Source organism: Sinohyriopsis cumingii, chromosome 4 (assembly GCF_028554795.1).
Source record: "Sinohyriopsis cumingii isolate HCF-2022 chromosome 4, ASM2855479v2, whole genome shotgun sequence".
Classification (NCBI taxonomy): domain Eukaryota; kingdom Metazoa; phylum Mollusca; class Bivalvia; order Unionida; family Unionidae; genus Sinohyriopsis; species Sinohyriopsis cumingii.
Window position 1 is genome coordinate 99,666,331 of NC_142964.1, and position 15,038 is coordinate 99,681,368.

The 15,038-nt window shown below is 34.4% G+C and overlaps 1 protein-coding gene across 9 annotated transcripts in view; it reads right to left on the minus strand.

The window, feature by feature from the left end:
• LOC149801763 (focadhesin-like) overlaps positions 1–15,038 on the minus strand; it is a 596,289-nt gene that overhangs the window by 162,113 nt on the left and 419,138 nt on the right. For all 9 annotated transcript variants that reach the window (XM_089956096.1, XM_089956095.1, XM_089956091.1 and 6 more), the window contains 2 exons: positions 13,400–13,504; positions 9,723–9,955 (listed from right to left, as the gene is read on the minus strand). In XM_089956096.1, the coding sequence (XP_089812222.1) occupies positions 9,723–9,955; positions 13,400–13,504 (338 nt within the window). The remainder of the gene's footprint in view (positions 1–9,722; positions 9,956–13,399; positions 13,505–15,038) is intronic.

Genomic DNA, 15,038 nt, shown 5'->3' on the forward strand with positions numbered 1-15,038 from the left:
TCTCCACCCTGCCTGCCCCACCCCCAAGACAGTGACCCAAAGATCATAATGTAAAATCTCTTGCATATTTGATGAGTCTTCCTATTATGACAGCATATATAAAATTTGTGAAGAAAATATTTGAAAATGTAACTGTTATTCCAATTTTTGTACATTTGACCTTTGAACCCTTAATAGGGTTCCCAGCTAAAGGAACTAATTATGATACCACTCATTAAGATGGTCACCACTGGGGCAACATACCTGCAAAGTTTCCAGAATTTCTACTTAGCATTTTAGGAAGTGATATGACAACAGACAGACAGATGGATGGACATATGTGGGGTATCAAAATACACCATGATACATTTATAAGTGTGGTCGGATGAAAATATGATTAAGATTTCAAAAAATAATTATGATAATATTAGGTACATAGTATATTTCTGACTCATTCTTCATGATTATACATGATGGTTTGACAGTGGTAAAACAAGGATACATGATGGTTTGACAGTGACAAGACAAGGATACATGATGGTTTCAGAGTGACAAGGCAAGGATACATGATGGGTTGACAGTGATAAGACAAGGATACATGATGGTCTGACAATGAGAAGACAAGGATACATGATGGTCTGACAGTGAGAAGACAAGGATACATGATGGTCTGACAGTGATAAGACAAGGATACATGATGGTTTGACAGTGATAAGACAAGGATACATGATGGTTTGACATCGATAAGACAAGTGATAAGACAAGGGTACATGATGGTTTGACAGTGATAAGGATACATGATGGTTAAACAGTGATAAGGCAAATGATAAGACAAAGATACAGATGGTTTGACAGCGATAAGACAAAGATATATGATGGTTTGACAGCAACAAGGCAAGGATACAAGATAGTTTGACAGCAGTAGGACAAGGATACATGATGGTTAGACAGCGATAAGACAAGGATACAAGATGGTTTGACAATGAGAAGACAAGGATACATGATGGTTTGACAGTGATAAGACAAGGATACATGATTGAGTGACAGTGATAAGACAAGGAAACATGATAGTTTGACAGTGAGAAGACAAGGATACATGATAGTTTGACAGAGACAGGGCAAGGATACATGATAGTTTGATAGTGACAAGGCAAGGATACATGGTAGTTTGACAATGAGAAGACAAGGATACATGATGGTTTGACAAGGAGAAGACAAGGATACATGATGGTCTGACAGTGAGAAGACAAGGATACATGATGGTTCAACAGTTATAAGACAAGGATATATGATGGTTTGACATTGATAAGACAAGGATACATAATGGTTTGACGGTGTCAAGACAAGAATGCAAGATGGTTTGACAGCAATAAGACAAGGATATATGATGGTCTGACACTGATAAGATAAGGATAAATGATGGTTTGACAGTGATAAGAAAAGGATACATGTTTGTGTGACAGTGATATACAGAATCTATGTTGGGGTTTGGACCATGACTAGGAAATTCCAGTCAAGGGGTTATATTATTTGTCTCCCCATGAGGCTTGCCCGAGTGGGGAGACATATAATGTAACCAAGCAACTGGGATTTCCTTTTCTTGGTCTGAACCCCAATGTAGATTATTTTTCTCACCCAATATATTCCTTTAAAGTAAAAAGAATTCTTCACTAGTGTTCACTTCCAATGTTTACATGCGGCGTATGAATATAAATATGTTAATGAGTTGTGGTGTGACCGTTGCGTCCGAAGTACAATTTATACACGTGAGCAAAGAAAAATAACAACATAAAACGTCGCATAGAAATGAGGTATTATCACATTTAATATATGGATGTTATATGAAATTGATAATAAATATTTAATATTTATTACAAGAAACTGTTTTATTTTCATCTGTTCCAATTTTGAAAAGTTATATTGTAAATAATAAAACGATATTGGCTACTCAGCTCTACTGTAGTTATACTTAGTACAAGCTGTAACGAAGAGTAATATCTTGCTTTAGATTATTCATGGGTAATTAGAGATCTGTGTCACTATCATATATAACTATTCTTTTTTGTGGAGGAGGTGAAACTGTTTGTGACATACTTGTGTTGTCCTTAATATTGATTGTAAAATTACCCCCACCCCATATAAACAGATCCTCCAAAAACAGACTCTAGCGGATAACCATGTGCTAAACTTTCAAGTTCACAGATTCTTTGAACATTTATGTTTCTGTCCTGGAAATATGGCAAGTGCTACAGTGAAATTTGCTTATGGATTAATGTGTTGATGGATAAATGATTCCTTCTGGCTGGTAAGAGCATTATTTGTCATTAAATATTGTAGGTATATTTTTGATTCAACTGGGGCACAATGGAGATGCTTAACAAAATTAGAATAAAGCATGTTTTATATAAAACTTTTTGGGCTGTTACTAAGTTTTCCGTAGTTGTTAAGAGAGTTCAGAGAGTTGGGAGGCTAAGAAGTGTATAGGTCTATAGTCTATATGCATGGATCAGTGTTTTCTGTTATAGTTCATTTCACACAACATTGAGAATTGTATCCTATCTGTAGCACAGTCAATTTTCAGGTCAGTGTCATTAAATGTAGCTAACAGTATATAATTTGTTTCACACTAAGTATTTAAAACTAGTTGGGTAGCTTTAGCTACATTTAATGACGCTGACCTGAAAATGTACTGAGCTAGGCCTGCATATAGGATAAAATCGACCATGCTGTGTAGAGCAAATTAGCATAATACCAGAAAAGCTCGACATTGTATGTGTTTGTGTCTTTGTCTCTCTCAAAATGTTTTTTATGGTGTGTTCTCAAAGATGGATTTACCTTAAGTTACTATGTTTTTGTTATATATTTGTTGCTGTTGTTGTTGTTGTTTGATTTTAGTACAACAACATAGGCACAGCAGAAGACAACAAGGGTTTCTTTTTTTAAAAATAGTTCTGAGCAAGTGGACACCTTGACTGAGACGACTGGTCTGAGATGACTAGACTTAGATAAGAAAAGTAAGTTCAGCAAAAGAGCTAGATTTCTCTGTCGCATGGGTGAGAAAAGACAAGGATACATGATGGTTTGACAGCAATAAGACAAAGATGATAACTCTTCTAAATGAAAGACACGAACTTTATGATGGATTAAGATAAAATAACTATAAACAAATTTGGTAGCCCTTAATGAGAGTGGACTCTATATGCTTACTAGTAGTTAGGATTAGCTAACTAAAATTAATCTGTACACAGATCACTCATACACTTCCTTATAAAGTTACAAAATCTATGGATTCCAATTTTTTTTAAAGTCTGGCAACAAAAACAAAGAAATGGACAATGATAAAAACAAATGCATTTGTGTTAGTAACTGCAAGGGTCCCAAAATTCTCATCAAATAATTTTTCTATCAGAAGGCAACCCCACAATTACATTTTGCAGGCAAGTGGGTGGGTTGGAGCAGAGTTTCAATTTATGGCACTGCAAAACAGATTCGGAACATTCAGATATTTTAAATGTTAAAATGTTTCATTATCATTTAATAATAGTGGGAATAAAAAAAGGAATACATAAATGTATCAGCATACAAACATTTAATATGAACAGAATACTGTTTAGTATCCTGTGTAATGACTAGGGCATTCAAAATATGGTTTGCTCACAAGGATTAAAAGAAAAACAGTTTAAAACCTCTATTTACTGGCTTTGTTCTGACAAATATTGAGAAGAATGGTTCATCCACATGATGACATAAACCAATTAACAGAATAATCATCTCAAGCCGATCACTTGTCAGATTTAAACAATACCAACTACAATATATAGTTCAATGAACTAACACTTTGGTTTAAGACATATTCATGAATTTAAATATCAATGAAATGTCATTTAAATTTTTTATAAACAATGATGCCCATTAAATTAATTCATAATATCTTCATATCTAATAATCTGAGGTGTCAAAATAATTTTTCAATTGGAACTGATCTTTTAAATATAAAGACACTTAATTAAAATGAGTCTGTTACTATAGGGCAATCTCCGTAAACAATTGGTAGTTTCCGCATGCCAAAACCGGATATGACGTACATTTATCCCTTCTATTCAACCAAAGCCATTCAAGTGCTTAATTTCCCTACGTAAATGTCTATGTGATATAGCGTATGATCATGTTTTTGTACAGCAAATATGGTGCACTCTGTTGCATATGGATGTAACCAAAAGAGTGATGATGGGAAAAAGCGTTCTTTCTTTTTCCGAAAAACCATGTTTACCAGAAAAAAGTGTATTTAATCTGTGGGATCGAATAGGGGTGGGATGGGAAAGTTGTATCATTTATGCCGGATTATAGTGAATTTGGCCCAAAGACAATTCAGCCAAACTCGAAATACAATTCAGCCAAACTTAACAATAGTTTGTACGTTCTTTTTCTTCAACAAAAAAGTAGATGCTATGTAAAACAGGTTTTAGGGGGAAAAAAAAACTAAATTTAAACAAACTATTTTGATATTCTTTGAAAGAAAATAATCATACTTCGTAACGTACATATTTATGAGAGAAAACACAAACTGACATATCTTGCTTGTTCTAATTAAAATATTTATATACATTTTTTATGCTAACAAATATATGCATCTGCACAACGACATTCTCAATTTAAGTCTTCCGGTCAAATTATCAATAATCATTTATAAAACAAAAATACATAACAGATAATATTCTACATAATACGTATACATTTTGCTAATGGTAGTGTACATGAGATATCATAACAAATATACTTAATTTTAGGCTTCACATTGTAACACAGCTGCATACAATACATACTAGATTACACAGGAGAGAGAGAGAGAGAGAGAGAGAGAGAGAGAGAGAGAGAATAATGTTGAGCATTTTGTCAGTATTTAGTTGCTGCAATATGAAGCTCTTACCAGTTAATTTTATTGTTTTTATTTTTCAAGTTGTCTTAGTGTTTGCACGCGTAAATTGAAAGCTTGTCATTACTGGTCAATATCATCAATCATATCTGCTCCATTATTCCGTACAAATTAGAAAGGAAATAATTTTGTGTTTAATTTGTGCCCCCCCCCCACTCACGGTACAAAATAAATTGATAAACATACACTTGTTTGAAAATAACATGAAAGAAATTAACCTTGCATTGTTATCATATATTCCTTCCTTTTTCATCATGCGAAAATTATTTTTTAAAAATATATATCCAAGAAATCCGTATATGTAGGGGATGCTGGCATGCGTATGCATCCTTAGTGTAATGTGTATTGCTTATGTCAAATAACAAAATCGCAAATGAGACGAAAGTATCACCCGACTGCTTGAAGGCACCTGCCATTTATGCATGATAAGTTACTTATTGCAAACTGACCCAGATTGTATTGTATCCAGGTTAACTATAAGTTGGTATCTCGCAAATAAAAATAATCATTATTTTAAAATACATTAAATGTGAGTGCAAATGATAATCTTTTTGCTAGCATGGGTTACAAAAGTATTATTAAAGCAAGTTATTATTGTGTATAATATTTGCCCTTCAAACATCAATTATGATTACATATGGCAAACAAATAGAAGCCCGGGTGATAAACACAATTGGCATGGAGCAATAAACTCATTGTTTAAACTTACTGACAGGATATCAAATACATAGGTTATTTTATTACAATGCAAACCAACCCCAGAAAATTGACTTTGGTATCTTTTTAGTTTACCGATTTTTTTTTTCTGAATTCGGCTGACAAAAGGAAGTCAAGTTTGGTTCCTTTGGATTCTTTAAGTGTGCCAATTTCTTTCATCTTTATTTATATAAAGTCTGCCGAAACAGGGAAGCCAGCATTGATTCTTTTTACCTGTATTAATGGGAATTTTCAAAGAAAATTGAAACAATGGAACAGTTTTGAAAGCGACACAGTCTAGTGCGTCGTGCACGCATACCGATACAAGGCTGAACAGTAAATTAGTTTTCATTAGTTTCATCTAAAAATCCATGGTTTATAGTGTTTTATTTTTCAACAACATGTACTTTGTCTTGTAGGGATACATGTATGTCATTTCCGGTTGCATCCTCGATAAGTGGGAAATAGTAACTAAGGGGAAGTAACAGTGTTGTATACTTCTATTTCGAGTAATTAAATTATTATTTCTTCTTTACACTTGATAATTGTTTTTGTTTTTTTTGTGCGAGTATAACTATTTTTAATCATGTAATGCAAATCTGATATAAACAGGAAAATGTTGGAGTATGGCCGGTGATCTTTAAATAAAAGCATTCATTTTTCATAGTGACTGGAACATATTTATTGTGCCATGAAAGCTTCCTGTTTGCAACAAAAACGTTCATGCTTACGACTGCTACCAAAGGTGGTTTAAAACCCAAATTAAAGTTCCAATATTTTGAAACAATAGCTATCTGGTCATTGAGTTAAATGAAGGTGGGAGAATACAAAAATGTTAAAACTTTTTAATTTGTTCATATGTTTTCATTTCCCTATCAATAGCCTCGTCCCCTTGGTAGCCTCGCCATCATGGTATGGCTAACCAAAATCTAGGCCAGTTCAAGTGCATGTATATGTAGCAAATAACAACTATACAGCCACATTCTACTAGGATGACACATGTCAGCAAAGTTTCATGAAATGTGTTTGTGGACAATGGGATGAAGATCAAATGAGGACTACCATTTTCTATATATATGTTTTAGTTGTGTTTTCTAATGGGATTTGATTGATACATGAATGTTCTAACAATTGAATTTTTGGATTTTTCATGCATATTATTTAACACACTATGGAGTGTATGACACAAATGTCAAATTGTCAATATGCAAGTGTATTTCAGACTAGTTTTTTTCTCTGCATAAATCCTAGTTGCTGACAACAGTCATCTCTTAAAAATTTCACTGGTATATGAAATTTGAATTTATTTTTTGCACCCCCCCCCCCCCCGGGTCTTATCTAGGGCCTAAACATCTCCTTATGTCAACAATATTACCTTGGTCCCAAGGATGATGAGATAAACAGATAGTACTGTATTATGAAAATGCCGACATTTTTTGAAAATTGGTGACAAAATATTGAGGTTGGCAGTTTTTTGTGCAACAACTTTTTTAAAGCCAGCACCATCCCTGAAATTCATAAATGTTAAGAAAATCGGTTCCAGGAAATGATGTCTGCCAATTTCACTTTGAAAGTAGGTTATGTAGGTTTGTAGAGGACGTGACCAAGAGATAAAGGCAAGAACGGTGCACGAGTTTTATGGCATAACTCTGCTCAAAGAGGATACAGAATGCTGAAAGTCTAACTTACCAAAACTGGATATCAAACCCAGTATCAAGCTGCCTATTAGATCTGAATCAAATCTAATATTAATTAGTAAGAGAGTTATTGTTATTGTGCAGAAATTAAAGTGGGTCAGGCTGACAATCAAGGACAGTAACTCTGCTACATGATGACCTAATCAATCAGTAAAGGTCTCATCAATATCAAGCTGTGAACCAAATTTGGTTGAAAGGTAATAATAATAATAATAATAACAATAATAAAGCAGCTTATTTTGCAGAAATGAAAGTGAATGCATCTTACAACTAGGACTACAATTTGCTAAAAAATGGTTAACTAAAATAATAATCACCCGCAGCCAAGCTCTCATTAATATCATGTTCTCTACTAGATTTAGTCAGAAGTTAATATAAAAAAATGATGCAGTTTTTATGCAGAAATCAAAGAGGGTGGATCCAATAATCAGGAGCATATACCTGATATGTGATATTGTAAATACTGAGAGAAAAAATCTATGAAATATCAAACAAAATCAGTGGCTATAACTTTGCTAATGATGTAGCAAACAGACAATCAAACTCATCCAAAGCCTCATCAATATGATGTAATAATTATAAGATTAAAAATAACTAAGCTAATAATTATAATAAAATTAATTAAGCCTATAATTATAAGAATAAAAACAAAGAAGCTAATAATTATAAGAATAAAATTAAGTAGGCTAATAATTATAAGAATAAAAATAATTAAGCAAGTATTTATAGAGAAACAAAAGTAGACATACAACTATTAGTAACACTGGCAAAAAATTATGCAGAAATCTAACAAACAAACTCAGCTCTTCAATACCAAGCTTGCTTGGAATGAGTTATTATTGGGAAAATGAAAGTAGGAATACATAGAAATAAGGCCTAATTTATCCTTACCAGCTGTTATAATAAAAAGGCTGAGGTCTATATGTTGAGCCAATGTTCTAAACATTCTTGCAAAATATGAACAAAATCCATCTATCAAGGGTTTTAGGAAATATATACAAACAAAACAACTTTACAAAACCTTAAAGAAAATATACCAAAACTGTCACCTTGACCACAAGTTCAAACAGGTCAAGTAAGTTAAGAATTGTCTTAGCTTCATAATAAATATGAACAAATTCCATCAAGGAGTTTAGAAAAGAATAGACTATGAAAAAACCTTTAACAAAATTCTTAATGCAAATTTTCTAAGTCTGTGACTGTGACCTCATGGCCAAAGGAGGAAGCTTGCATGCCATAGAATAAATTGTTGTGGCTTCATAATCATTTATTTATTCCAAGCATGAACAAAGTCAATCAAGGGTTTAGGAAATATAAGCATATGGAATAGAGTATGGTGAATGGCATATTGTATATTATTATATCCCCACCTATAGCTTAATAGTCCTCTATGTTTGTTACTGAAATTTCCGTGCAGAAATAATTTTTCTACTTTCAGTCACAGTGACCTTAATCTCTGACCTTTTAACTTTAAAAAATCAGTTGGGTTCATATTTACTTCAAGCACTAGTCATCTTCAAAGTGTGGCTGATGTAGGTTATGTAGAACTGATGTTATTGCACAGAAGCCATTGTTATTTTTTCAGTAGGTGACTTCGACCTTTTACCCTCTGACTACAAAATCAACAGGGTTCTCCCTCTCCTAAAGTGCAAGGCATCAACAAAATCTGGTAACCACAGATGATAAAGAACAGTAGTTGTTGTGCAGAAACTATTTTCCTTCTTTCCCACGAATGTAGGCTCAACAAAAAGTGGGGAACAAAAAAATTGGCACTGCACTGTTCACTCTGGTTACCCTGGTGCTGACACTTGATGGCAAAATCCTGTTTTAGTTTTATGTCAGTCTACCATTGCAGAGAGTTATCACCCTTAGAAAATATTTATTAAAGATCTTGATGCTTAACAGATGGGAGTACATTGTGACATTTCTCAGTATTAAAAAAAATGAAATGGTCAAGAAACAAAATTGGGGAAAAAGCCCAAGAGAGACTTTGTTGTATGTATATACATATTTGCAATTTGTTTTTATTCCCACTCCACCAATCCTGACTTTAGAATCAAAACTACAGCTAGCAATTTGTGCTTCCACACAGTGGAAAAGCCCTTTTATAAGAAAAACCAGTACTTTCCAAGTATACTGGTATTCAGTACTTCTCACTACTTGCATTACCTTTAAAATAAGGTAACCCCTAAATTCTACAATTACAAGCAAAACTGTTAGAATGCCTTCATAGGAAAGTCATCAGGACAATCTGAACCTATAGCAAATGAGTATATGCTGGGCCCCAAAGGATTACTGTGGACGCACTCAATGGAATCTATGATTAGTGGTTCAAACTTAAACTTTACTGGATCTCATCAGTATCATTTTCTTCTGTTACACATTTCTTAATAAAAAAAAGAACATACTAGATGTACCTCAGTTTACACACATCTCTGATGGCTTTAGCTTTAGCAAAAATAATTTCATCTGCAGTTTCCATGGCAACATTCTTTGTGATTCCCTCTGTGATGGCCTTAAGGAGATGTGGAAAGCATCTGTCTTGCAAAGCCCATAGCTCAACCAGAAGCTTCAGTGAGAGAGCCTTCATGCGCTGCTTTGGAGAGTTTCCCAAAGACAGGATTGTCTTCAACACAGGTGCTATGCAAACCTAAAAGTGAAAGGTCACGAGAATTATTTCATTTACAACATGCACACCTAAATTATTTGCACTGTTTTCGTTCTTTCTTTCGCTTTTGTATCTTCATCCCTATTTGAATGCACATCAGCATCATTTGTCTGATACTGAAAGGCCCCTATGTCAATGTTGTGTGTCAAAGTTTTTCCAATTCTGTCCAATACTGAAAGGCCCCTATGTCAATGTTCTGTGTCAAAGGCCCCTATGTCAATGTTGTGTCATAGTTTGTCAAAATTCTATTTTTAGCATTTTATTTAACATACAGTTGTATAAATAATAATGGCAGCCATATTGGATGGCAGAAGAGCATTGTCTGTATAAGACTGAAAGGATTTCAAACTATAACACCTTTCAAAAAAACGTTTTAATTATATTAAGTGGTTATTTATAAGTACTTAACTCATTCAGCCCCAGAGGTTCTTGTCGTTTTTGCCTGAAATGTGCATCGGAACGACATTTGGGGTGCTATTTCTGAATACATTGTAATACAGCGGTTTTCAACAGATTATCTATGAGAATAGACCCATCATTTTCGTATGGAGACCGCAATTTATTCCAAATGCCCACCTTATGATAGTTTTTGCAAAGGTTCACCTGTCTGTGTGCAGTTAAGACTGGTATGCCTTTGATCTGAGGACAAAAGGTCTAAAATCCGGACACAAAATCGCATTCTGATCTCGAGCGAATTTTGGGTGAAAAAAAAAATGGGTCCAAAAAATGAGCTTTTCTCTCTGTATTTTGTAGTGCAACTAGAACTTCCAGATTATTTGATATCATTTTAGAGCTATATCTGTCTGCTTTTTTTAATACCACCCACGTTGGTGTATCTTAAATGGCCTTGATGCTGCAGGGCTTTGAAGTAGGGTACAGCCTCATCATGCCTACAGACAGGATCGGGGCCGAATCGGTTAAAGGTTTTTCTATTTTTAGGAATAGCAAGCAGCCAAATCTGATGGAAGATTGGCATCATTTGCATAAATGTGACAAATTACATGCCAGGATAGTAAAGTTTTGCCAGATTGTACTCAGTGGTATTGGAGAACTTCTTGATAGGTTTTTTATTTTTAGCAAGCGGCCATATTTTATGTCAGATTATCATCATTTGCACAAACTTGAAAGAACTTCTTGCTTCATCCAGGATGCTTTCTGTCAAGTCTGGTTAAATTTTGTCAGTAGTATTGGTGAAGCAACCATTTTTTAAAATTCTATTTTTAGTAACAGTAGACTGATGACTGATCAGGATCATCTGCACAAATTTGTGAAAGGTCTTTCAGCCAAGGGGTTGATAATAACAGTTACTGATGGATGCCACACACAAGGGACATGACTAATAATGACTAAAACACAACACTCATATAAATATAAAATATGCAATAAAAAAACAACTCAAGTGAACAAAAGTTAAAAGATATAAGGCCAGTTCCTAAGGAGAAAATACAAATTAATTTAAAAAAAAACAAATGTAGACAGTGCATGGTTAGCTTTCATGGATTTATTGTTTAATGTAACTGATCTGCATTTACAATACAAATAACACAGAATCAGGTCAAAGAGAATTATGATAATGATGAGAAGAAGGTTAATGATGATATCTTAGCATCCATGTATATCAGATTTTTCACACATAAGAATGCAAGAAAAAGTAAAGATCAAAATGACTGGGCTATTTATATGGATTTTAGAAATAAAGTTCTTTAAAAAAAAACATTAGAGAAAAAAAAACATTAGAGATGTAAAAATATTACATGAAGCTTTTCATATTTATCATCAAACAAGGCTCCCCTCCAACATGTGGAAAAAACTGACAGAGTTTCTACCTTCAATGAAATCATGTACTAACCTTCTTCTGTTGATGGTGAATTAATTGATGACATATCAAATTGCAAATAGCTCTCATTAGTCTTCTAGTATTGGGTTATCACATAGGTAAGAAGTTGGATTCATCACTAATGGATACAGAACGTATATCAAATTAAACTTTTATTCAGATACCAAATTTTACAGACAAAGTTGATTAGAAAAGAAATTATAAGTATGTTGACTCAGAAGCTACTGGCTTGATTGGCTTGTCAGTGAAGTTCTTAAAACTGTCAAAGGATTAAGTTGCTGAACAATCTGTTGGCAATTACAGACCTGCAAACCCTGATGCAGTAAGGCAGTTGATTTTTTTCTGTAAGTTTGACCAGTTTTCAGTAAGGTGTAACAAAATATCATAACTGCTATTATAAAGCTGGAAAATGCAATTAAAAGTTTGTATCTGAAACAAGCAGCGAAGATAAACATTATGTTTAAATGAAAATTTTTTAAAGTATGCATAGACTTTATTTACCAATAGTACAGTTGCACAAACTATATTTCCAAACCCTATGTAGCTCAATGGCTTATTGCTATCTCTCAACTTGACACAATTCTTGGAAATTCTTTTTCCATTTCACATGATGATGGCAATCATATCTCCCACCACGAGTTATACTCAAATTGGCACATGATGTCCAATAAACATAATTGTGTCCCTTACAGCTTTTATTCACAAGAATCTGAATATTCCTTTTTATTCTTCTGTGTTGATTGTTAACACTTTTCAAGAGGCTTCTTTTCCCTTTAGTCTTAAAAATGCATTGCTTGCTGGACGCCATTTAAAAAAAAAATTCTATAATCAAAAGTTTGATTATGCAGATGCTTCGCATGAGCAAATAGGTACAGTTTAAAGCATCTGATGTGCTGCTGTAAAGTTAGTCTGGTTCCCTGACTAACTTCACTAATTCTAATAAGGAACCCGGATCCAAATCAAACACAGATGAACAAATTTTCCGGATTTGTCGGCAATGATCATTTTCTCGTGGTTTTTGCTTTTATGCTGTTAAGTCCATATTTTAAGGGTAACTTTCGTAAGACTTATGGCAAAATTGTAAGGGTTGGTAGGTCTGCAATTATATCCCTGACCTTGTGTGTTGTCAGTAGTCAGAAAGTTGTAAATTATATCCCTGACTGTGTGTGTTGTCAGTAGTTAAGATGGTAATTATACCCCTGACCTTGTATGTTGCCAGTAGTCTAGTTGGTAACTATAACCTTGACCTTGTGTGTTGCCATTAATCAAGTTGCTAATTATATCCTAAGCCTCGTGTGTTGCCAGTAGTCAAGTTGCAAATTATATCCCTGACCTTGTTGTCATTTATCAAGGTGTAATTATATCCCAGACCTTGTGTGTTGCCAGTAGTCAAGTTGGTAATTATATCCCTGATCATGTGTGTTGCCAGTAGTCAAGTTGGTAATTATATACCTGACCTTGTGTGTTGCCAGTAGTCAAGTTGCTAATTATATCCCCTGACCTTGTGTGTTGCCAGTAGTCAAGTTGCTAATTATATCCCCTGACCTTGTGTGTTGCCAGTAGTCAAGTTGCTAATTATATCCCCTGACCTTGTGTGTTGCTAGCTTGGGCACTGCTTCCAGAATCTCTAGTTGTAGCTGTGGACAAGTCTTCCATCCCAGTGTGTGCAGAATCAGGGGAAGACATATTAACCCCTGAAAAGAAAGGACAAGTTGTCACAATATGCACATCTAGACAAGGAGTTAAACCCAGGACAATGAATGCAATGATCCACTGATGCATCAATAATCTGCTATTTCAATACACACATCAATACTAAAGGTGGCAAATCAATTCAAATGATATGTTTAAAAAATTTTAAAATTCTCTGTTTATCATAAATAATTATTAGTCATTTGCTTCTTTATTCTTTACAGATATCGATATGTATCATACTGTAGGTTGTGTTTCACAATATGTATTGTTACATGGCATGGGGGGCCCCGAGTGGCCAAGTGGTCTAAAGTGCTCTCCGTTACGGATCACTGCCATCTCACCTCTGTCTGCATGGGTTCGAGTCCAGGATTCGGCCAATGTGGGTATGTGAGAAAGCTTGCCAGTAGCTTCTCGTGGGTCGGTGGTTCTTCCCGGAGTTTTACTGGGTTCTTCTTCCACCATTAATACTGGCCGCCATGCATAGCCTATCATGTGCTGAAAATGGCATTAAACCCCACAACAACAATAACAACGTGGTATGGGCATATCATTTCACTCCTACCCAGGAACAACTTGAATATTTAACAGTGCAGTTCAATTGTCATGGGGTTACTAAGAATGTGTCCACAGGACAGGAATGTCCTCACTAATATGGTGCAAATAAAGAAAGCTGCATCCAATATGTGGCAGGGCAAAGTGAGGGGTGAGGCTTTAACTCCAATGTATTTATTCCGTAAATGCTGAACAATAAATATGACCCAGTAATGCAATATCAGGCATTGAGCCAAATTTGGTTTCAATCCATTCAATTGAATTCAAGACTTATTTATTAAGCAAGATCAAAATTCATGAGAGGCTCGACAGAATATGCTGTGATGTGATGGATAAACATTGGTAGCACTATATGCCAAATAGTGCCAAACTCCTTAGAATATTGGGGGGTGGGGCATAAATAAATCCTGGCCAAACCAGTTGTCAAACTCTGGACCTTCATACTGCTAATTAAAGAAAAACAGACAACACTTTATGATACCATCCATCACTGGTATATTCAACCTTTACTCCATCTCCATTTAGATTTACAAGAAATATAAGATCTGCATGTCTGACCTAAGATCAAGATATTGGTGCTTTAAAATGAGTCGCCAAGGTCAAAAGGTTAAGTGATCATGTTGCTTAATGAATCATCATAGCTTCATAATGATTCATCAAAAGTGTGAAGAAAATCTACCATTACATCTATGGAATATAAGCCTATGGATAAAAATGTGACCAAGTCTTTAACTGCAAATTTTAAATTAGTGTGACATTGACCAAAAGGAAATGGGTCAAGCGGGAATGTCACAGAAACAATTGTCTCAGTTTCAAAATGATTCATGCCAAATATGATGAGAATCTATCATGGAGTTTAGGAAATATAAGTAAATGAAAAAAGCTGAACAAAAACCATAACACAATTTTAAATGACTGTGACAATGACCCCAAGGTAAATGGCACGAGTCTGCATGTTACAGAATGAATTGAATAGCTTCG